Source organism: Tachysurus fulvidraco, chromosome 11 (assembly GCF_022655615.1).
Source record: "Tachysurus fulvidraco isolate hzauxx_2018 chromosome 11, HZAU_PFXX_2.0, whole genome shotgun sequence".
NCBI classification, from domain to species: domain Eukaryota; kingdom Metazoa; phylum Chordata; class Actinopteri; order Siluriformes; family Bagridae; genus Tachysurus; species Tachysurus fulvidraco.
Window position 1 is genome coordinate 20,812,218 of NC_062528.1, and position 25,411 is coordinate 20,837,628.

The 25,411-nt window shown below is 37.8% G+C and overlaps 2 protein-coding genes across 3 annotated transcripts; both read left to right on the forward strand.

Moving 5' to 3' along the window:
- The first annotated feature begins 2,533 nt into the window (after nt 1–2,533).
- LOC113645314 (nitric oxide synthase, inducible) lies at nt 2,534–10,968 on the forward strand. Its single transcript, XM_027150847.2, has 26 exons — nt 2,534–2,679; nt 2,891–2,999; nt 3,297–3,398; nt 3,671–3,819; nt 4,174–4,336; nt 4,432–4,523; nt 4,643–4,784; nt 4,908–5,047; nt 5,189–5,363; nt 5,454–5,555; nt 5,663–5,857; nt 6,021–6,106; nt 6,213–6,357; nt 6,476–6,580; nt 6,808–6,857; nt 6,957–7,131; nt 7,215–7,335; nt 7,464–7,542; nt 7,653–7,843; nt 8,038–8,204; nt 8,304–8,514; nt 8,626–8,713; nt 9,223–9,344; nt 9,454–9,602; nt 10,172–10,366; nt 10,480–10,968. The coding sequence occupies exons 2-26, from the start codon at nt 2,943–2,945 to the stop codon at nt 10,516–10,518; spliced, it is 3,240 nt and encodes a 1,079-aa protein (XP_027006648.2). The 5' UTR covers nt 2,534–2,679; nt 2,891–2,942; the 3' UTR covers nt 10,519–10,968.
- A 2,041-nt stretch (nt 10,969–13,009) lies between these two features.
- mrps23 (mitochondrial ribosomal protein S23) lies at nt 13,010–17,700 on the forward strand. Of its 2 annotated transcripts, XM_047821014.1 has the most exons (6): nt 13,052–13,120; nt 13,289–13,357; nt 14,639–14,818; nt 14,948–15,025; nt 15,617–15,749; nt 16,998–17,700. In XM_047821014.1, the coding sequence occupies exons 2-6, from the start codon at nt 13,311–13,313 to the stop codon at nt 17,145–17,147; spliced, it is 588 nt and encodes a 195-aa protein (XP_047676970.1). In that variant the 5' UTR covers nt 13,052–13,120; nt 13,289–13,310; the 3' UTR covers nt 17,148–17,700. The 2 variants fall into 2 exon arrangements, with proteins under 2 accessions (XP_027006235.2, XP_047676970.1); XM_027150434.2 differs by having other exon boundaries at nt 13,010–13,357.
- The last annotated feature ends 7,711 nt before the right edge of the window (nt 17,701–25,411 follow it).

A 25,411-nucleotide genomic window follows, 5' to 3' on the forward strand; every position in this document is an offset into this window, starting at 1 on the left:
ATGAATGAATGAATGAATGAATGAATATATATATATATTTGAAGTTCCTGATTGTTCTTAAAATAGATTTCTTCTAAAGTCTTGTGGATCTCTGCAGGAAATCAGGCAACACATTTTTGATTGGCATCTGTCTTAGCGCTAAGCACAAGACAATGCATCTTTTCCTTTAAGGAAACACACCAGTTAAAAAAACACGTAGCTTTCCTTGCAACTGAGTTAGAACCAGGAATAGTACAGTTTTAGTACCTTTCTATGTTGAATGTATCCATGCAAGTTGAATGTAGTTTAATTAAATATGTTAAGAATAAGATATAACAAACCGATCATATCTTGAGTTAGCTTTTAGATTAACAATGTAAAGGTACACTACACAGCATACACTTAAAATAAGTATAAAAGATGCTACTACAATGAGTTTAAAGGGTAAAATATAGTCCTTCCTAATTCTATTGTCATCTGAAAATAGCCAGGAATTATTTATATATTTCTTTATTGTCTGACTGTCTTTTTTTTGTGGAAATGTAATTTCCTTGAAAGACCAACAAATCTTTCTTAGTATCATTACATAAGACCTTCACCTATCAGTAACACATATTTTCCAGACCATCACACCTTTATTGTCACATTCTTTTGGTTTCTATTCATCAGCAGTCAAAAAAGAAGTAGATGTTGACCAAACAATACATGAACAAGTACAATAAACTCTGAAGAGAATTGGTGAAGATTATAAGTATAAGGAAGTTGATTCATGTGGGCCTGGTTGAATAATGCTTCCTGTTGAATTAGGAGTTTAATTCCAATTTACAGTGTAGTAACATACTATATATATGGAGTTTAATTCCAATTTACAGTGTAGTAACATTATATATATATATATATATATATATATATATATATATATATATATATATATATATATATATATATATAAACTAATTCCAGATTGATTGATTTCCATTTCTGTTTATTGATAATCCACTAAATCCAGAAACACATTTTTGTGTAGTGCACCCAAACAAGTCATAACATGGTATTATTTTTTTTATAATCTGAAAAAAGGTATAAAATGGAGTAATACTCCAATCATGAAGTGAATTAGATTAAAGTACATTAATAATTAAAATAATTATTGCCTAGTGTTTATTGTGTTAAACTACCAATCAGAAGGTGGTGAGTTTAAATCCCAGGTCCATCAAACTGCCACTGCTGGGCCCCTGAGCAAGGGGGGCCCCAAGTCCATTGCTCAGTTTTATAAAATGAAATGCAACCTGTTGCGGATAAGGGCGTAAATGTAACAGCATGTCCTGAAGTGTTTTAATTATGTCACAGCAATTTACCATCTATAACAAATTCTATTTTATTAAAACAGAACAACTTGTATTGCTGAGTTTTTTTAATCGTCTACATTAAAGCAGTTTCCTCACCATCCTGCTTTTTTCTGTTCACATCATTAACATAAACAGCGCCTGTCATGTATCTGTATAACAACAAAATGTAAACCCCACTGTTCTGTAGATGTTAAAAAACTGTTATAAACACTGACACTTGAGACTCATTCAATGAATAAATGTTGATTTTTTTTTTTTTTTGTTAAACTGTTTTTCCACCCAGTGCAATCTGTTACTATAGAAACAACAACAAATTAAAATTGGTCCATTAATACCCACTTAATGTTTGATATGATGGAAACTACTGTCAGAACTAGTGATATAAAAAATCCATCAAGTAATTGAATTTATTTCTCAGATATATATAATGATAATTCAGAAATTTTAAGGAATACAGTCTTACCTTTGGAAGATGCTCAACCACAAAATAGTGTGCAGGAGAGAATGAGATGACGCGCACTGATTTTTCAGCTTGTGTAGGAATTTCTTGAAAGTCAAGGTGGAATTTGCAGGAAGAATGTACTGTAGATGAGTAATTCACAATGAACTGTTTATGAACTGTTATAGTCTAATTACTGGAAATATTGTGTAGTTATAGAAAGGGAAAGTTAATTATTGTTAGTGCTCTGCTTGCATTAACTTCCTGGTTCTTAGGGTAAGTGTGTATGTGAGGACAGATTAATATGTTCTGTCACGGTTCAGTGTTTTGCCTCTGAATCTAAAGACACACTGACCAGAGTGTATTCTACAGTTTCCAGCTTGGGAATGTCAAGAAATTCCCCAGAAGGACCTGAAGTCTGTAAAGCTGGGCTGAATTCGTAGTTTTATTTTTAATAATAAAAAAAGAAAGAAATATATTAAATATTATATATGAAATATATGAAAAATATATGTTTATCAGATATAAAAACACAGAAGTCAGAAAAATGCTTTCTTTAAAGGTAAATTCCTTTATTTTCTGTTATGTTACTTAACGTTATTCTTCTACAGAATGAGGACATACCTATAAATAGAACCTGTGTATTTCCCCTCACAGAAAAAACAAAGAAATTATATGTGTTGAGAAAATATACTGATAATGTAGATGATTACCACAAAGTCACGCCCACTTGTTTTAGACACAGTTTGACCTGCCCCAAAATCTGAAGAATGTGAAGCCTATAAAAAGAAAGGATCTTCACTTGATGTGAACGAGGTGAGCATTTGCCACAACTTGTGCTACAGCTACAAAGACAACTACAAGAAGAATTGCTGAAGAAAAAAGAAAATCTGCTGCCACACAGATAAAACAGTAAGAAACTCATTTTCTTATATTTATTTATTTGTTTGTTTATTTATTTTGACATTTTTTTATTTCTTAAAATTATTATTATTATTATTATTATTATTATTATTATTATTATTATTATTATTTTTATTATTATTATTATTATTATTATTATTATTTTATTTGAATTTGTTTTCTTTTTTACTTAACATTGAACAATTTGTGTCATAAACAGACTGAGTTATCATCACAGTGACGGTTTTGAGCACTTTTTATCAGAATAAATCATGGGAAAGATCATTCAGGATAACACAAAGGAGCTCCCCCAGGCTCAGACAAATAAGGTGAGTAAAGTAAAAAAAACTAAAATGTGATATATGATATAAAGTATTATAATTAAGCACAAGGACATGTGGTAGCTGTAGAGAAGCTGTGGGATTACTGGGAAAAAGAAAGCAATGAATTTATTTAGATGTGTAATTATTTCTATTTCTTTTATTTCTTACATTTTAAAATCTGAACTACACCTTAAATGTTGTTATTTTTATTACTAGTAGTAGCATTATTAGTAATTATAGTGGTAGTAGTTGTAGTATTTATTTTTTAACTATAACCTGCTTTTTTTTTTTTTACCTTTACAGATGAAGGGACAAAGAGTCAGCCGATGCCCGATGTCAGTACAAATGAAAAACTACCAGAATGGTTCTAGCCACCAAGACACACTGTACCACCGAGCTGTCAAGGTGAATATGTGAATATTTGCCATTGCATATAATCTGTTTCTGTGGAAAAAAATTGGGGGGAAGTTTTCATCTCATAAATATTAATATTCTTCAAAAAATATTAGGAATTTCTTTGCATAAAAGATTAATTTTCTGTACAAGGTTATATAATACAAAGATAGGCAATTTTATATAAAAAATAAACAACATATATTTATTATATGAAAAATGTAGCAGAATTTCCCATTAACGCTATGCTGTCTTGTTTTTTGTTTTGTTTGTTTTTTTTTCAGAATCAGATCTGCAAACCCAAAATGTGTGAAGGCTCCATAATGAATCCAAAGCCTTTGGTTCGTTCTTCTAATTTTTCCTCACCTTCCGCCAACGAGCTCCTCACACATGCCATCGACTTCATCAACCAATACTACAAATCCTTCAAAATGTAAGCGTACCTCAGTATGTTTTTTAAGATAAGATAAGATAAGATAAGATAAGATAAGATAAGATAAGATAAGATAGAATGTATTGATCCCACAATAGGGAAATGCAAGGTATTAAATATTTACAATAGAAAGAAATAAAAGTTTAATACAAGAAAATATCAACAAATGTATCTACGGAATAATAAAAGAAATAGAATTTATCTAAAATGATAAAATATTACACATTGATATCATTGTAATACAGTTTTGTAAAGTCTAACAGCCACTGGTATGACTGACCTGCGTTAACCAACTTTTGTAGGTTACATGAATTAATCTGAGCCAAATTTTAATCTAATATTTGTTAAACACAGCTCTAAAATAGATGAACATCTGGCCCGTGTTAATGAAGTGGCCAATGAGATTGATGCCACCGGAACTTATCAGCTCACCCTTGAAGAGCTGGCATATGGAGCCAAACAGGCTTGGAGGAACGCTCCGAGGTGCATCGGCAGGATTCAGTGGTCCAATTTACAGGTTTAATACATTTTTTGTGAATAAACTGCAAAATTAAGAAGTAAAATATTAAATGTGTTAGTATAAAATTGAACGTGAGATACTTTTTTCCTCAGCTGTTTGATGCACGTAAATGCAGGACCCCTAAGGAAATGTTCCATTTCTTGTGCTCTCACCTGAAATTTGCCACAAATGGAGGCAATATAAGGTACACTTTATTTATAATGATTATAATATTCTATATATATGCAATGTTATGAGAGGAATAAGATTCTCTGGTTCATGCTTTTATATGAAAATTTCTTTCTTTATATTATTTTTTAACAGATCAGCCATCACCATCTTTCCTCAAAGAACCGATGGCCAGCATGATTTCCGTGTTTGGAACAGTCTGCTTATTAGATACGCTGGCTATCAGATGGAAGATGGCCAAATTATTGGCGACCCTGCTAATGTGGAGTTCACTGAGGTATCCACAGCTCCCACTTCAGTATATTTGGATTCTAGGTTTTCTGAACCATATGCTTATATTAATAATGCAAACTTACCCAAGCCATGGTTTCTGATATATCTTACCTTTGCTTTCTAACAGATTTGTGTCCAACTTGGATGGACACCAAAATACGGGGCCTTTGATGTGCTGCCACTGATCTTGCAGGCCAATGGAGAAGATCCTGAACTCTTTGAAATTCCTCCAGAGTTGGTGCTGGAGGTTGAAATGGAGCACCCACAGTAAGTGATTTTGGTGTATACTTAATCTTTGGTAAAGGATACATATTCCTAGGTTTTAATATGATAGATAGGTATGAACATACAGTCATTTAGGCTTTAATTGTACAGCCCATGCATTAAAACTGTTGGGGTTTTTTATAGGTATAAGTGGTTCAAAGATCTGAACCTCAAATGGAATGCATTGCCTGCGGTTTCTGGCATGATGCTGGAGATTGGTGGCCTTGAGTTCACAGCATGCCCCTTCAATGGCTGGTACATGGGCACTGAGATTGGTGTGAGGAATTTCTGTGATACTCAGCGCTACAACATTCTGGAGGTAAACCTAGTTCACTTGGTGTAAGATGATCCAGACGTTTAGGTTTGGATACTTTCAAACTATTTTAAAACTATGCCTTACCTTTTACAGAAAGTGGGACGTTTAATGGGGTTGGATACACACAATCTTTCATCACTGTGGAAGGATGAGGCTCTGGTTGCCATCAATGTTGCTGTGATGCACAGTTTCCAGGTACAAAGTTCTTGTATTTACCATTTTGTACCATGTCTATACAGTAGAAGAAGTTAATATATTATGTAGTAGGTTTTGTCTGAGTACCTCCTCGTCTTGTGCTGCAGAAAAATAAGGTGACCATCACAGACCACCACTCCGCCGCCGAATCCTTCATGAAGCACATGGAGACCGAAGTGCGTCTGCGTGGTGGCTGTCCTGCTGACTGGGTATGGCTGGTGCCTCCCATGTCTGGATCTCTGACCCCTGTGTTCCACCAGGAGATGATCAACTACATTATGTCCCCCTTTTACTACTACCAGGTAGAATTCATTCTGCAACTTCTTTACTAGAACAGTAAAGGCACAGTGCCTGGTGACATAAGTCCAAAATGTTCTTATTTATGTTGGGAAAATTAGCTTTTAGAAGCCAAATTGTAACGCTATACTTTATTAACCATGTTGTTACTATTTCTGTTATTTGAAGCCTGATCCCTGGTTAACATATGTCTGGAAAGACGAGACAAAAGGACTAAAGAAACGCAGAAAAATTAGCTTCAGCGCCCTTACAAAGTAAGACGACCTCACTGTGTTACATTTTAATGTTGTACAAATTTGAAGACTCTTTTCCAATGTTCATATTTTAATTTATCCTTTGCTTAAATTCTGATTTTCTTAGGGCAGTGGTGTTCGCTCAAATACTCATGCAGTCTGCCTTGAAAAAGAGAGTGCCTTGCACCATCCTCTTTGCTACTGAAACTGGAAAATCACAAACCTTTGCCAAAAAGCTCAAGTCAATGCTCAGCAGTGCTTTCAATCCCAGGGTAAGAAAACCATCCACACATATAATCCACATTTTTCATGCTATGGAGAAGCTCTATTTATGTATTTATGTATCTGTGAGATAAACACCTAAATCATCGATTTTTTTTATTGTTACAGCTACTTTGCATGGAGGACTACAATTTTCAGGATCTCAAGAATGAGCGGTTTTTGATGGTCATCACCAGTACATTTGGCAATGGAGACCCTCCAGGAAACGGCGAGGTACAGTAGGTCATATCATGGAAGTGTATGTACTGTATGTATGTACAGTATGTAGTTGTTCAAAGATGTTGCAGTAAAAGCAGTTTGAAAAGGTTCCTTCCTGCAAATCTATTGAAGGAATGATATGTTAACTCTTTAACTCTTTGTAATGCAGCAGAAAAAGAATCCAATGGTAATAAAAAGAACTTAACTTATAGATCTTAACACCATGTTTTCTTCTTTCACAGAGTTTCAAGAAGCAGCTCATGAACTTGAATAGGATGCAAAACAACATGAGGTGAGTCTGGAGTATGTCTGGTGACGATAACGACTAACAACTTCAAAATTGATGAACAAGAGGTTTAAGTAATGTTTTTTTTTCTTTTCAATTGCATAGGTACTGTGTTTTTGGCCTTGGATCTCGCATGTACCCGCAGTTTTGTGCTTTTGCCCATACTGTGGACAACAAGTTTTCCGAACTGGGAGCCAAACGCGTGGCTTCCATAGGAGAGGGAGATGAGCTCAATGGACAGGAAGAGGCTTTCTCTACCTGGGCTTGCAACATGTTTAAGGTTGGTGGGACACTGTCTACCTCTAATGGCAAGTAAGCATAACAACATTTTATTTTTTCTAAAGACTGTATTTCCTTCTATAGGCTGCCTGTGAGGAATTTGGTGTTAAGGGCAAGCTTTCAGGGTCAGAACATCTAACAGAGACCTGGGATGCTCAGAGATACCGAGTTCAACCTGACAGCAGCACCCTAGACCGCATTTCAGGTACCTTATCTAAACTTACATATCACTGGTGATGAGATATTAAATCCATATAATACATGTATTAGTTACTTAGTTTCTTTAATGAAAAGTATATGGTGATGAACAGCATATGTGTTTTGTCTTAACAGCTTTGTCAGCGCTCAACTCTAAAACCGTGTTTCCCATGAAGCTGAAGAAGAGAAAGAATCTCCAGAGTGCCGAGTCAAGGTCTGCTCTTAATCAACTTACTCTACAGTCTCCACATCTTGCCTTGTTTAGGAATGGTAACAGATCGTTTTTTCACAGTTTTTCACCTTTGTTCCTTTGTTTGTTTTCAGCCGCTCTACTTTATTGGTAGAACTTGAGGTGGACAATGGGAAAGATGTCTTAAAGTATGTTGCTGGAGACCATGTGGGCGTGTTCCCAGAAAATTCAAATGAGCTGGTGATGGGCATTCTGAAGCACCTCCCCAATTTTCCTCCCTCCAATCAGACTATCCAACTTGAGTACCTGCCGGGGACTGGCTCTGGTAAAAATACTACTAACTAAAAATCAAAAGGCACAAAAACTGAAAAACTAGTAGACTTTGTATCTATGATATCTATCTATGGCAGAATTAACAGTCCAAGTGACTAAAATAACTAATAGTTATAGAATTAACTGTTTTAGAGAGCTGCATAAACTTCTGGACTCAAAGAATTTTTTCAATGTGGCGTCCCATAGGAGGCGAAGGATGGCAGACAGATTCTCGTCTCCCAGCATGCTCTGTAACCCAGGCTCTTACATACCTCCTGGATATCACCACACCACCTTCTCAAAGCTTCCTACGCAAGCTCTCACAGTTGACCGAATCAAATGATGACCGACAGCGCCTTCAAGAACTGGCATCGGTATATTAACTTCTTAGTTAATAAACAGCTTCTTTACCTTAGAGTGTCATTCAAAAGTTGCATACGTTCTAAAACTTATTATACAACACTTTTCTACAGGACTTCAAGTGTTACTCAGAATGGAAAGAATTCCGCAAGCCCAACTTCCTGGAGATTCTGGAGGAGTTTCCTTCCCTGGAGCTCTCTGCAACCTTCCTCCTCAGCCAGCTACCCTTGCTGAAGCCCCGTCTCTACTCAGTTAGCTCCTCCCCTGATCTCTACCCTCATGAGCTTCACCTCACTGTGTCTGTGGTCAACTACCGCACCCAAGGTAAAGGACAACGTGTAATATTAATCTTTATGTGTAACATAAGTAGAACAATGCTATTGAATATAAAACTTTGTATTTTAACATCCTATATTGGTTCTTCTTTCTCACCAGGAGGAAAGGGTCCAATTCATCATGGTGTCTGCAGCACATGGTTCAACACACTCAAAGAAGGACAGACAGTTCCCTGCTTTGTTCACGGGTATGTACCCAAATGCTTTCACAGATCACACCATCAAATAAAAGACATCAAATGTAAAAAGGGGGGGGACTTGGGTTTGAGTTCTGTACAGCTTCTGTTTAAATAATCTTGGGTAGGTGGGGTTAAAGTGTTTCAAGGGAAGAGAAACTAGTAAGATCTGTAAAAAAGGTTTTTCTCCTGGTTTTTAGATATTAAATTAATTTTCACTATATACCTGATCCTGAATTACCAACACACTGAACGTTTCACATTTACCCCTTTATCTAGTGCGACTTACAAATTATCTCGTTTTTTTAATACATCTGAGCAATTGAGGTTTAAGGGCCTTGCTCAGGGGCCTAGCAGTGGAACCTTGGTGGCTCAACACTTTATTAACTAGGACTTAGAAGGAAATAGGAGATCACCAAAAGTGCAAAAAAAACAGAATAGAGAAATGATATGCAGTTAGGATCTTTAGACACCAGTTGTGGCTTCTTGTCATATCCTGATGATTATGATTATGATTTCAGAGCTGGCGGATTCCACCTTCCTCCAGATCCCAACACTCCAACTATCCTAATCGGAGCTGGAAGTGGCATCGCTCCATTCCGCAGCTTCTGGCAGCAACGCTTCCATGACATGAAAAAGACAGGTACTTTCAGATCCAGTTTTGGATAGCCAATCTGAAATATTACATATATAAAATCAGGAGGTTTTTAGTGATTTTGAACAATACGGTAATTGTTAAACTCTTATTGCAGTTTCGCAGGAGAGCTCTATGATGCTGGTGTTTGGATGTCGTAGTTCAGATGCAGATCATCTTTATAAAGAGGAAACATCTCTCATGAAAGAAAATGGCACCTTGAAGAGCATCACTCCAGCATACTCTCGCCAAGCTGGTTACCCCAAGGTATGTCAATTTCATTTAAAAATATAAACTTTTGAATCTTTCAACAGTTCTTTCACATTTTTCTTAGGAAAAACCTAGTAGAAGTCTGGGGCAAAAGTCTGGGGTGATGCTACTTGATGATTAGCACCTTCTTTATTTAATGTTGAAAGAAGTGCTAGTAAAGATCGTCAGTGACTCAAACAGTTAAGACTCTGGGATGCTGTATAATCAAAAGGTCTGTTGGGTCCTTGAGAAAGACCCTTAACCCTCTCTACTCCAGGGGGCTGTATCATGGCTGACCTTAACTTCCTAAGCTGGGATATATGAAAAATAGTATTTTGCTGTGCTGTAACATATATCTGACAAAAATAAAGGCTTCTTCTTCTATCAGGCCTGAAAACTCATAAAATCATTTCCAAGTCTCTTTAATATTGCTGTAGCAAGGTAATAGCTAAAGCAAAGATGTTGGGACCTTAAATATAATAGTTACGCAGTGTTATCTTGTGTATAGACAGCTGACTGTGATACCTTAGAGGCATTTGATCTCCATTGAAGCACAGTTGCCAAAGCTTTCCCTCTTTTCTGCCTAGGTGTATGTTCAAGACGTCCTGAAGAAGCAGCTTAGTGAAGAGGTTTGGGAAGCCTTGATCCATAAGTCTGGACATGTGTATGTGTGTGGAAGCATGAACATGGCCCGGGATGTAGCACATGCTATACAAGAGATCTTGGTTAACCGTTTGGGTATAACACTCTCACGGGCTGGAGAATTTCTGGACCAACTGAAGGTAAGCTCTCATTATATCATTGCAGATTGTAGATCCATGATTTCCTAAACATCTGTTATTCTTCAACAAAATATCATTTGCTCGTAAATGTAATGATGATGCTTTTATTTTAGGCTGATAAGAGGTACCATGAGGATATCTTTGGAGCCTAGGTCTGGAAGAAGCAGCACAGGAAGAGCTGTGTTAAAATTGAAGGAATATGTTTATGTTTATCATCATGAGTTGCTTTAACATCAGAGATCCAAAAGTCACTGGTTGAGATCTGACAAGCAGTAATACATATTGTATGTGTGTAAAATATAATCGTTTTATTTCTACCAGTCTATGGCATTATTATGGAAATATTTCTATGCTTATATAATATTGAATGTCTCAATGACATCATTCTGTCATTTTTTTCTATCTTTTGTACATTAATAAGATATAAAATATAACCTTTAGGATTGATTGGTGTTGCTGAACTCATGACTTTCTCGATGTATACATTTTGTAAATGTGTCTTTGGTAATATTACAATTGAAATATCTTTTATTTTTATTTTCAACTGATTATTCAGCCAATGTGTATGAATGAAATTGTACAATAAAATGAATTAACTGGAAGAACTTTGTGTGCCTTATTTTTCAAGCTGGATACAATCGAATTTATTCGTAACTCACTGAATATTTGTACAAGTTGGAGAAGCTGTTAGGAGACACTCTAATGTGAACCACAGTTGATTGGCTTCAAATTGTATAACCAATTAGTCATCGATTACGTTGTCATGCTTAAAATCACCTTTATTCCAATTACATCTTTATTCCAATCACCAATCTTTATACCAATTTAATACAAATTATTTTTCAATCCAGCAACCCAAGCAATCCAAGGCTAGCATTTCATTTAGAGCATATATAATGACACCCTATAAACATAGGAAATGTTGTACGTGTTAGCCGATATGTCGTGTTACAAATAGTATTAGTGCATTTATTCACAAAAATAATTGTGAATAAATGCACTAATACTATTTGCTTTTTACAATGGGCTTCGTCTCAAAGCAGCTTTACAGAACATACAAACATAGAACAGAAGTTAAACATAAGGGGAAAAAAGAATTAATATAGCAAAAAATTAAGATATATATAGTTCACAGTGTGTATGTATGTATGTATGTATGTATGTATGTATGTATGTATGTATGTATGTATGTATGTATGTATTTATTTATTCCCCTATGAGCAAGTCTGGGGGGACTCAGGCAGCAGTGGCAAGGAAAAACTCCCTGAAATTGGTAATGAAGAAACCTTGAGAGGAACCGGACTCAAAGGGGAACCCATCCTCATATGGGTGGAACTGGGGGTGAGATTACAAATATACAGTCAAACAAATGTTGAATTGGTGTAAAATATATATTTAATAAGCTGCAGCGCCCAAAATGTATCTGTCCGCATGGCTGTCTCTATGGAACTGGGCAGGAATCATCTCCCCTGGAGTTCTTAGTCAAGCCTGACACTCATCAGCCAATCAAAAAAAAAGAGGCTACACAATAGCCAATCAGAAAATAGCACTATTGTATATGGGTAAGATTTAACGCAACAACCAAAGAAAAAAAGCACATCCTGGAATTGTTCAGCATCATCCTCGTTCACCCACAGAGAAAAGCACTGGAGCTGCGAGCATCACTTTGAGCACAGAGTAAGTCATGATCTCCTGTTTAATGTTACAAATTCACAACTTGTTTGACACAAATGACATTGTGACTGCTTTAGAGACGTTTCCCAGATAATCAGCATCAGTTTTTCATGAGTGTCTGTAACTTAGCCAACAGTTTTACAGCCTGTTCACTGACAACACCTGCTCAGAACAAGTAGTCTAGGCCAGTGGTTCTCAAACTGGGGGCCCTGAGATGGTGCCAGGGGGCCCCGGTTCACTGACGAGAGTGTATTTTCGATGGTCGGTTTGAACAAAACCTCAACACAAAACAGCTTGTCTCTAGACGGGACATTGTCCTCAATCATGACCCTAAAAATGGCTGTTTTTGAGCTGAACTGTTTTAAATGGGAGCAACATTACAAATGATAAAGGAGTCCAAAAAGGCAACAAACACTTACAATAAACAACACCAGTCATAATCTCTCTCTCTCTCTCTCTCTCTCTCACTCTCACTCTCACTCACACTCACACTCAGACACACACACACACACACACACACACACACACACACACACACACACACACACACACACACACACACACACACACACACACACACACACTTGTTTTCAGTTTTACCTTTTATGGAGTTTTGTGGGTGTGGCTACATATAAATAGCTGCATCTTGATGTGGTTAGTGATTAACTGATGATTAGCATTTATCACATGAGAATGTAACACATTTAAAAATCTGACAGAAATGTTTAATTCATTTTGGCTTAGAAAAAAATATCTACTAAAAGAGTGATAAATGTTGATATCCATCTTAATTTCAAATGTAGCATGTGCATTTAATACGAGCAGTGGTTACTTGACTTGTTTTAAAAAATAATATATAAATGCTGTACTGTACAATTATGTTTTTCAGACATGCGTTATAAAAATACATATACGGTATGTCCTTAAAGAAATGCCGTAGTTTCGTCTCAGGAAGTCGTGTGCTATGCAGCTAGTGTGGTGTGTGTTCTGTAATCCCTACCCGTATTCAAACAAATACCGCCTCCCGGTTTGTGATTGGTTGACTTTTCATAACACGAGGAAAAATCCTTCGAATTGCGTGTGAGTATAAATGGATGACCAATCACAACTTAGAGTGTGGTAGCGTACAAGCCAATCCTTATGAAGGGGGCGGAGATTTACGAATACGGGTAGGAAGTGTTAACCTCCGGTGAGCTGAAGAGACATGGGTTTCTAATGACCCTTGATATTTTATTCACGTTTCTATAGATATACATTTTTTCCCAATTGCATGATGGCTGGAAGTCGACTTGAGAAGGTCGGAACTGTTTTTAGCCGGTATGTATGTGGGATTAAAACAATGTATATTCATGACAATGTAAAGATGATCATAGTTACACAAGGTACATGTGCTGTGGAGATGTGGCAATAAAAGTGACTTGATAAAAGTGACGAGTTATAGTTATATCATTAATGTATATTTGCATGTTTTTAGAGTTTGTTGTATAAAACATGACTTTAGGTTGGCGAATTGAAAATCCATATGGATTGCAAAATCAATCAATCAATCAATCAATCAATCAATCAATTGCATATGGGGATCTTTCAGCACCTTGGAAACATTGTCCAGAGAGTGAAGCATGGTGGTGTTGGCATCAGAAACTAGAGATGCTCTGATGCCAACAGCATTTACATTTACTCTTAACCGGTGTGACTTCTATTATTTATACAACTGGGTAATTGAGGTTTAAATGCCATGTTCAAGGCAGTTTGATGGTCATGGGATTCAAACTCACAACCTCCCGGTCATCAGTCTAATACCTTACCTCGGGTTAGGGAATGGAAAACTGGTCAACATCAGAGCCAAATACACGGCCGTCTGCGTAGAAAACCTTTTCCAGTCTGCAAGCGACTTGAGACGAGGTTTCAATTTGAAACAGGACAATGTTCAAGTCAAGTCAAGTCAAGAAGCTTTTATTGTCATTTCAACCCTATATACTATAGCTGTTGCAGTACACAGTGAAATGAGACAACGTTTCTCCAGTATCAGGATGTTACATAGAACAAAGACAGAGCTATAAGGACTTATTAAGTTAGTCCTAGACACGTAACGTGCATCTATACAACCTGATGTAAACAGTGCAGGACAAAAATACAGTGCAAACAAACACTACAAGACATTACACAAAAGACAATGCACAAAAAACAGCACTGAGCAGTGTAAATACTGTATGTCCAATCAATGTGTAAATACTGTATGTCCAATCAATATTGCATGTGCAGAAATACTGGAATGAACCCTAGTATTACAGCAGCAGTTACTGTACATGTGGTATTGTAATGGATTGTGCAAAGCTGGTACTGTATATAGCAAATGTACATGGGTTCAAAACCAAGAACCAGAAAATGTTAGAATGTCTCTGTCAAATGTCAGACTTTAATTTGTTTAAAGATTCTGTGGCAAGATTACAAGAGTTCATTTCCTTTTCAGTTCCAGTTAAAGTACTGTACAAAAGTTCACTGAAGGCGAATACCAAGGCACCGCGAATTTGTAGGATGTCCGATTTAAATGTTTACTCTATCCTCAATGCTTTTTCTTCTTTTTTGTCACTTGTCAAGGGTACGAGATCTCATGCGTGCTGGAGTCATCAAAGAGTCTCAGAAACCTGTTTGGTTCGATGTTTACTCTGCGTTTCCTCCGAAGAGAGAACCCGTCTACGTGAAACCGGCACGATTTCTGCGTCCGAAAACCGAGGAGAATGTGCCGGAAATCTTTTACAAGGAAGATCAAATACGAGCGTAACGTCTTTAAACGTCTTCATTTCTGCTTGGCTTTTGTAGATGGACCGTGTCATAATTTAAAATGATAATACAATTTAAATAACTAATAAATAACACCGTGCTCTCTTTTTTTTTTTATCACTATAGGAAATTCTATGAGTTGTACGGAAATGGACCTAAAGTGTTTGACCTCACAAAAACCAGCTTTGTATCCACCTGCCAGAGGTATGACGGTTTTTAAAAAAAAAATAATTTATAGGATTAAACGATAGATTTCCATGTCTTTTAGATATTTGAAACGATGTAAAGAAAGCAGAGTAATGCAAGTAATGGCATCTGCTATGTAAATGCTACAACACATCCATCAAACCCATTAAACAACCAACAAATACACCTGAAACGTCTTTTAACTATTAATGGGGAAAAGTCTACATTATTTTCATTATATAATGACTGTAGTCTACATTATATTATAAGTATTTGGCTTTAAGCAAGGTCAGAATAAAATGCATATATATATATATATATAAAGATTCGATCTCATGGATGTTGTTCACCATGACGATTTTCAGAATCCCCTTTATTGTAAAGTCCTGTGGATTTTACATGAACAGGACATTTGCTTTGGTGTATTGGTACATAGTCATATTAAGTAAGGGAGCATAAATGTAAATAAATGTTTGCGTCGTCCAGGTGAAGATGATGGAAAGAGCAAGAAAATAGAACTACGTATATTTGTAGTCCGGTTGTCCATTTGGACCAGAAGTTTGTCAGTGTGTAAGTGTGTGTGTGTGCACTGTGTGTGTGATTACTCAGGTTTGTGGAGAAGTACAGTGAACTGGAGAGCAGGGGAGATGTTGATGCGAAGCCAGAGATGCTGCTCGACGAGACGGCGAAGGCTCTCCTTGCCGACGGCGTAGTGCTGAGGAGGAGAGGAGGCGGAGCTGCTGTGAGTCACTGTTATAATGTAGTTGGTAAAGAATTAAACACATAAAAAATCAATGATGAGTTGGAGGTCCTAAAGCTGAGCTACTCTTAGCGTCCCAGTGTTAATTATTTTCCTAGAAAACACAGCGATACACGTGCTAATGATTTAAACTGTCTGATTTATTCTAGAATTAAACGTCACACCTTTTTATCCAGTTATAGTTACATTTAGCATAGTGGACTGTCCACGAAACAAGATAGCTCCTGTTCTAGGCATAGAAGCCTTTATTGTCTCCGCATGTACATTATGAGCACAGTGGAATTCTTAAGCACTAGGGCCTGAAATCTTATTGACTTTTTTTTTCTGTTTTAAACACTACAGACTTGTGATGTAAGCGTTAAAACAGTCGTAAAAACAGTTTAAAAAAAGTCTTGTAGAAAAAAAATGAACCAATTCTATCAACAGTGTTGTTCCTTTGTTTAGTAGAACGCCACTGATTCAGTAGCATGCTTGAATCTGATTGGATAGAAGCTTGTACGTATTTTTTGTGCAACGGCGTGGCTCGGAAAAAAGTTATTGCTTTTACTCGAGCGACGGGTTAATATTAATGCGCACTTTTTATCGTTATTGTTTCCATACTGAGAGATCATACACAAGGAGCTCTGTATAGTCCAGGACTCTGTAAATAAGTATAAGTATATATAAATATAATATCATTTCCATCAAAATATAACAGGCTGTAAAAGTTATTTTGAGAGAGCGAGGCTGGCGAAGGAACATCTGTCAGAAGGAACAGGAACTCTAAACATTTGTTACGTCATTATGCAGATTGCTGCGGTATCAGTAGAATAAAACAAACAACAGGTCGTCCTGTTAACGCATGCCAGGGTGAAAAAAAAGAAGTATTTCCTCTAGATTTTCATAGAACATTAAGGTCTGTCCTGTGTTAGTCCTCACTTCATTAATAATACCATCGGAGTCCAGAATTCAACAGCTCGGAGCTAGTAAGAGACGAGACTCACGACTGGATTCAGAATCAATAATAATAATTTCACTTTATATAGTGTACAGTTATAGAAAGGAAATGATTTTATAATCGCAAAATGGCAAGTCTGTTTTCACCACCGTCACCTCTGGCTTGTTCGTCTGGGTATAAATATAAATGCTGTTCTGCCATTTTTATATTCCTTTAACAAAGCTTGATACAAATCAAACAACAGAATATAATCTAATTGCATTGTATGATCATTTCTGTGTTACGATCACCAGGTGGCAGCAGAGACACACAATCCTGTTCTGTCCATGAAGTTAACCGACATGTTGGCTGAACAACAAAAAGACACAACTTCTGCCACACACACTCCGGAGGAGCACACGCACACACACACCGCTCCTACTGATTCTTCAAACACCTTATAGTGTAAAAAACTAGAAAAATTCATGCTCATTCTGAATAGAAATCTGTGTAATGAATATAAAATAAATATGAAGCTTGCAGAGAACCAAGGACGAGTCCAATGACCTTCCTTCTTTAATTTTAGTTTGAACAGACAGAACTGAGATTTGTGTGTGTGTGTGTGGGGGGGGTCCAGACCATCACACACACGTGTGCATTTCTTACAGAGAGTTACAATAAGAGTTTGAAGCACATAATTGTATATAATGTCTTTTAATGCTGTAACATCACAATGCTGTTGTACATGGTGAAGAAGACACAGTGTGTTCATGTAGTCCAGCATAGAACCCTAACCTCAACTCCACTGAACACCGTTAGGATGAAAAAGAAGCACCAGAGTGCATGAAATCTCGTAGGAAGCCTTTCCAGCATAACGGATGTTACTATAAAAGCAATGGAGGATAAATCCTAGTATTTATTTTCAACAAACGCAAGGTTCAAGTGTCCACAAATGTTAGCCATTATAATCTATGATGTTCTGTTAATGAATAGTCAAATAAAGAGTTTTCAATATCACTTAAAATGTCCTTGTCTTGATGTTAACGCAACTTTTATTTTAAACCAGAATATTTTTTTTTTTACTTTTATAATCGAAAGTATAGTAAAAGTAAACCTGCTTCATGTTTGGCTGTAAGTTTGTCCCAAAGCTTTGTTCCTCTATAAGTCTCTATAAGTCTCAGCAATATTCAGCACTAAGTATTTGTTTTATATTAAAAATTATTTTTATATTTATATACATATTTTGGAGCTTTGTGTTTGAGTGGAAAAACTAACAAGATGTAATTAACATCTCTCATCAATCCTTAGTTAAACCGGAACAAATCTTTCCAACCCTGGAGTTCCTGGAAAGATTCCTTGCTTGCAACACACCTGATACAAGTCATCAGCTAATTACCAATGTGTGTGAGGTTGAAGTGGGCTTGGTGGTGTAGGGAAAAGTCTAAAATGTACAGTTCTGCATGACTCATTATGAACCTGTGCCCTGGAATACCAGCCTAGGAGCTGACTTCTGGAACAAAGTACAAGGTGCAGGTGAGTCCAGATGATGCTGGAGTTTCTTATCAAGGCCTCAATTCTGTGCACATTCCTGTCTGATTCATGGTTACTCTGATACCATGAGTGAAGAATCGGTAAAATGCATGAGCGATGGTCTATTCTAAGCAAAAGACTTAAGGGTTCTCTGGCTGTTTCACAGCATTAAAGGTCTTAGCTATAGAAGCTTTTATTACAGTACATATACAGTGGAATACTTTTCTTCACATATCCCAAGTGAGGAGGTTGGGGTCAGAGTGCAGAGGCAGCTGTAATGCAGCACCTCCAGAGCAGAGAGAGTTAAGAGCCTTGCTCAAGTGCCCAACAGTGACAGCTTGGCATTGCTGTGGTTTGAACCCCGACCTCCTGATCAACAGCCCAGAGACTTAACCACACGAGCTACCATTGAACCGGACACAGAATAAAGAGAACCGAATTAGAACTCTTTTAGGAACTCATAAATCCTGCTCTATGGACATTTGTACACTTGCCAGCCAGCCAATCACATGACAGCCAGTCAGTGAAGAAATTGATAATCTGGAATTTTCATTCACAACAGTCTATAAAGTTTACACAGGATGGTATAAGCAGGCCTGTATGAGTTTGACAGGAAGTCTATAGTCGCACTTTGCAACCATAGTGAGCAGAAAAGCATCTTCAGACAGATATGGTTACACTAAGTTACAATACGTTATACTAGCAGAAGACACATCAGGTTTCACTTGTGTCAGTGAAGAACAAGGATTTGAGGGTTTGGGCAGTTGAAGATTGAAAAAAAAATTTAAATAAATAAATAAAAATTTTTTTCCCCTCCTAATCTTGAACAGTTCAGTTATGATGAACTTGTCAGAAAAGATAACTGCACAAATACGCAGGTGTCCAGGTGTTTGTATTAACATGGGCTGTGTGTGTGTGTGTGTGTGTGTGTGTGTGTGTGTGTGTGTGTATTAGTTTGTGGTTTTATAATGTAGTATAACTACATTTTAATTCTCATGCATAGCAGAAATGTTTTATTCCCACATATGAGTACAAATTGTACCTTGTTCTTTAGCTCTTTCCCTAGACAAAACCTTCCATAAGGTATTTAGAAACAGACCAGACATGGACTGGAGGTATTTCCAAATAGCAGTTTCACATTTTAAAATTCAACCACTATATGAGTCTCAAAAAAATGAATGAAACTTTTATTTGAATAATTTAGCAGTTATTCTATAAATTTTAGTGGTGGCTCAAGTGTTTAAGGCTCTGGGTTGTTGATTGGAGGATCAGGGTTCAAGCCCCAGTACTGCCAAGCTGCCACTGTTGGGCCCTTGATCAAGTCCCTTAACTTTCCAGCAGTGCTGTGTCATGGTTGAACCTGCACTCTGACCCCCGGAGATAGGGGACTCGAGTCATATGACTTGACTTGAGTCAGACTTAAGTCACAAATTTGAGACTTGACATTCATGACTTGAGACTTGTGACTTGCACATGTGACTTGCACATACTCCCACCTCTGCTGACCCCCAAACTCAAAAAAATTGGGATATGTGAAGAAAGAATTTTACCGTGCTGTAATGTACATGTGACACAAATTAAAAGCTTCTGTTTTGTTTTATTGCAGTTTGGATAAAATATTAACGAGGGTTGAACATTATAGAGTCGATTGTTGTTCTCTCGGTGTTGTGTATGAACATTTTAGAATCAAAACATTGCAACACCTCTGGGACACAACTTTAGGCCATTATGTCTTGGAACACAAATCCTTTCATTAATCACATGTATGGGGATTCGGCTAATGATATCCTACAAGCACTTGTATGTAGTAATTAATCCTGTGAGACTTCCTCATAAATACGTAGCTTGTTTACCTAATGAACACTGTTGCTAATAATGCCTTTGGGATATGTTACTGTTTATGTCTGAGATGGTTGTCATTTCAAACAAAACACAAAAATATATTACAGTTAACATCATAAGATCAACACGTCCGTATCAAAAAGCAATTATTTTACATATTTGTGATGAGGTTCTTGATAAATGGATTATTTATTAAATGACTACATATTTCCTGGGAAAAAAAACTTAACGCATTATTGCCATATTTATTTAAAAAAAATCCCAAGCACAATAAATAAGTAACAAGTCTGTTTAATATCTGTGTGAAACAAAAACCCAGTCATGCACTTTTATTTAATTTATACAAACTGTATAGTTCAACAAAAAAATTTTCTCTATTTTTCATTTCAATTTTTTCTATATTCAAGATGAATTGTACAAACAAGATGAAAGAACAACTAAATGAGGAAGTAATTTAATTATTATTATGTGAGGAAAGGAAAACACCCTTAGGAGTTTTGGGATTGAGGACAAAGTGGACACATAATTAAGTACAGCACTGTGGGAGTGGAGACAAAAGACCCATATGACCCACACGACCTAATTGAAATCTGATCTGTTTTGTATTGCCATAGAATATTACGGCTAAACGTAAACGCTAAATTGAAGAGTAACACTTTAAAATGGGCATTTTAATGGATTTTAATGACCATTTAAAATTGTCACAAATTTGTATCTATTGTCTCATTGTCGCATGTTAAAACCTCTGTTACATGGTGGGGGGTTGAAAGACAGAGTCGATTGCAAGTGCATGTGGAGCAGGTTTAAGTAACACAAGGCAAACAGTCCAAAATGAAAGGCAAAGCCAAAATCGTAAAACAGGCGACAAACAGGTCAAGCAACAAACAAATTGATCTAAACAGATCTACCCTAAATGGATAAATTCAGGAGCCTATACCTCTCTGGGCCTCCCCTAGTGGTCCTGCTCCTGTAGGCAAAATGTCCTCTCTAGCTACCTGTTTGGGTAATAATTTAAGAAGACAGAGAGTCAGGGGTCTGCTTGTCAGGGGTGGATAAGGTTTGATTGCAGCAAAAGCTTTTTTTGGGAGGCCTCGGCAGTCTGCTTACTTGGCAGGGCACCCTGCCAGCCTTAGAGACAATGACTGGGAGGAAACCATGTTGGCTTCTAGAGGAAGCTTGACGAGCAACAGGGTCTAAGAGGCCACCACGTTGGCCTTGGCAGAGAGCTTTGCTTGCAACAGGATCTGGGAGTTTGCCACATTGGGGTCATCAGGGAACACAGTTTAAACAGTGCCTGGGAAACCACAACATTGGCCTTGAAAATCCCTGAAATTTTCATGAGAAGAGATCCCTGAGACATCATGAGGAGAAAACCTTGAGAAGAACCAGACTCAAAAGGGAATCCATCCTCATCTGGGTGGTACTGGATGCTTTAATTATATAAATAATTTCCTTTCCATAACTGTGTACTATATGGTCAGAAGTATAATTGCATAACCAGAAAATTCATTAGTTTTAACAAAATGCAAACATACTGTATACAAAATATGGGACCTGTTGCAAATGGATCAGTGTTTACTGAAATCTATTTATTGGAATTGACATTTATTCATGCAACATTGACATTGCAAAATTAGTGATGTGACGTGACATACAGTTAAGTATGGTGACCCATACTCAGAATTCGTTCTCTGCATTTAACCCATCCAAAGTGCACACACACAGCAGTGAACACACACACCGTGAACACACACCCAGAGCAGTGGGCAGCCATTTATGCTGCGTCGCACGGGGAGCAGTTGGGGGGTTCGCTGCCTTGCTCAAGGTCACCTCAGTCGTTGTATTGCCGGCCCGAGACTCGAACCCAAAACCTTAGGGTTAGGAGTCAAATTCTCATAACCATGACTTCCCTTTTATACCCCTTTATACAGACATTAGACACTCTCAATAGGCAGTCATGCACACATCTTCAGTATAACTCTAATGTAAATTCCTCATCATTATTCTTCTGTAATATCCTTTTAATTGGGGTTAAAAATCTACATGTAAAATTTCTTGATTGCAGGTTAACTTTGAAAAATATAATTAAGAGGGAAAACAACTTGATTTTAAATACACAATGAGATTCATGTTTTCGCTAATGTGGTTTATCAGGTTTTAAACTAAATTGATACCAAACATAATATAAACTGGCAAAAACATTAGGAATTGATGTGCTCAAAATTATCATGAACTAAGTTGTCACGCTGTGACACGGTGAAACAAGAGGCAAGATAGGATCCAAATGCAGATAGGACTTTACTGGACAAAAACGAGAAACAAACATACAGGCAGGCAAAACAGATCAGGACACGGAACAGGAACAGAGAACAACATGAACCAAACACCTACAACGACCAACAACATTGAAGTGAACAGACAGAGTATATATGGTGAACGAGAACCAATCACAAAACAGAGACAGACAAGGACTAAGACAAAACACCTGGGGAAGAGATTGAATGTAATTAGTGTCCATGGTAACAGATAGGTGGGCGGGGTCAACAATTGACATCAGGGAGACACGGCAGACAGAAACAAGGGGAAAACACAGATAGACACATTACATAAGTAGTAAAATAAAGTGAATTTTACAAATGGAACAGAAATAATGACAGAAATAATGTGTTAGGCAGCGATAGATTCAAATAATGTACTTCAGTCAAGTTCACTTGTCAGAAATAATGTTCACAATCTGTACTGTTTTAATATTGACTTTCATAATATAACAGAAATTTATTTGGATGATTGAAAGTTTAGACATAGATTTAGGTTTAGACTTTAGACTCACGTTAAAAAAACAACAACAACAAAATAAAAAACAACTTGCACAGTTACAACAGTTTTTACAGTAAAAACAAAAGAATAATTTAATAAAATGGATGTTAGTGGTACTATGCCTAATGATTTTATAGTCATAATTGTTATAACATGCTAAATTCAAATTATTAACTGATATCAAGTAATTTTTTTTGCAATATCAAAACCTTAAAAAAACATTTAACAGGCAAATGAATTGGTTCATGTTTCATTTCTTTACGGAACTGTTTAAAGATTATTTATTTAATACATTTAATTGACTGAATAACATATTCATGTATGCACATGACTTACATTATATGATATACATTACTTACACATACTTACTTATTTATATTTCGATTTCCACATTTTTCCACTGTACACACAACTGCCTTTATTATCCTCTGTACATACAACTGCATTTATTATATATGTATTCATGTCTTATCATTGCCATTCTGTTTACACTGTGGAGCTCCTGAACTAGAACAAATTCCTCGTATGTGAAAACATACTTGGCAATAAAGACTATTCTGATTTCTGATTCACTGCTGTTTTATTATTCCAGACAATTGTTGTATTTATCTTAATGTACTAACGTAATGTAAGTAAACTAAATGTACTAACGTAGTGTCAGTAAACTAAAAAGGACATGCATATATATTTTAGTTTGTTTTGCTGTTAGCGAGAAGAAGAAATCTGACTTTGTAAAAACATTAGGTTACTGTCGTAACCCCGGTTCTCTGAAACATCTCGTGTTCGAGATCCACCTATGGGAAGGGCATCCGTTCCTGACCTCTACAGAAGCATCCAATTGCACCAAGTCTGGCTTGACAGACAGGAGCACGTGCCAAAGGCAGGTAAGGTAACGCCCCTTACCCGAGTGCATAATGCACCTGCACGCGCTGCCTTTCCTCAGTGTACATATTCGCTTCTCGTGCAGCAAGCGGGGCATACGGTGGATCTCTCCACTCGATGTTTCAGAGAACCGGGGTTACGACAGTAACCTAATGCGTCGCTGTGAGTGTATTGGGCAACCGGGGAGATATAGACAACTCCCCGGTTGCCCAATACACTCACAGCGACGACCTGTAAGCTAGAGGACGGCCAAAAAGGTGGTGCCTGGCACGTCACAAAGCAGCAGACATAACATACTGCACGGGGCAAAAAGCTCAGCCAAAGGGATACACAGCATGCGGCAACATGCATGTTAAAACCTCGCTGATGTCCAACAAGCAGGCTGCCTGCAGGAAAAGAACATGTAAATAAACATGTAAATGGACCAACCCGAGTGTACAGCGGGGAGAAGACCATATGCCTGAAAACATGCACAGCCAGGCCGGGCGGACAGGGCTGACAAGAGTGCGGGCCTCGTAGCACGTGGCTACAAAGAGCCCACACTCAAGACCGCATGAGCCACGGTGGTACGGGTAACATCAAGCCGGTAGTGACTGCTCCCCGGGCGCCACAGCATAAATGACTGCCCACTGCTCCGGGTGTGTGTTCACGGTGTGTGTGTGTTCACTGCTGTGTGTGTGCACTTTGGATGGGTTAAATGCAGAGAACAAATTCTGAGTATGGGTCACCGTACTTAGCTGTATGTCACGACACTTTCACAAAGGTGTGCGGAGAGGACCAGCTTGCCGCGGCACAAATGTCCTGCAAGGGAACTCCCCCAAACAGAGCCCACGAAGCAGCCAAGCCTCTAGTGGAGTGAGCCCTGAGGCCATCTGGAGGCTGTACGCCCCTAGACTCATACGCTGACTAGAGGCTGCACGCCCCTAGACTCAAGGAGATAGCTTCTACAATCCAAGTAGAAGCCAAGTAGAGGCGTTGCTTAGAGATGGGTTTTCCTGTGTTCGGCGGGGCCCAAGATATGGAGAGCTGATCGCCCCCCCGAAAAGAGTCTGCCTGTCCACGTACGCCCGTAGAGCGAGCACAGGACACAAAGCATTCAACCTCTGGTCCTCTGCAGAGGAAAAAGAAGGAGGGTGAGAAGCGGAGAGCTCAATCACACCACCAGTGAAGGCTGGAAAGCACTTAGGCACGAAGGCCGGGTTAGGCTTAAGCCAAACCCTATCCCCGCTGAGCGAGAATTTGGTGCACGAGGAATGAACCGAGAGCGCATGCAAATCACTGACACGTTTGGCGGAAGCCAAAGCCAGGAGCAGCTCCGTCTTGAAGGACAGCAACCTGAGGGAGATATCCCCCAGGGGCTCAAAAGGCTGCTGGGCCAACACCTCCAGCACCATGGAGAGATCCCAATCCGGGACCACACTCCTGGTGACCGGCAGGGAACAGCGTGCGCCCCTCATAAATCTACGGATAAGGGGGTGCCCCACCGTAGCATCGCCGAAACCGGCGTGACATGCAGCTATAGCCGCCAAATAGACCTTAATCTTCGAAAAGGTCCTGCCACGATCGATAATGCCCTGTAAAAAGCCCAGAATATCAGTGACTGAGCACAGATACGAGACGATCTGGTGCTCCTCACACCATGCCTCAAACACACGCC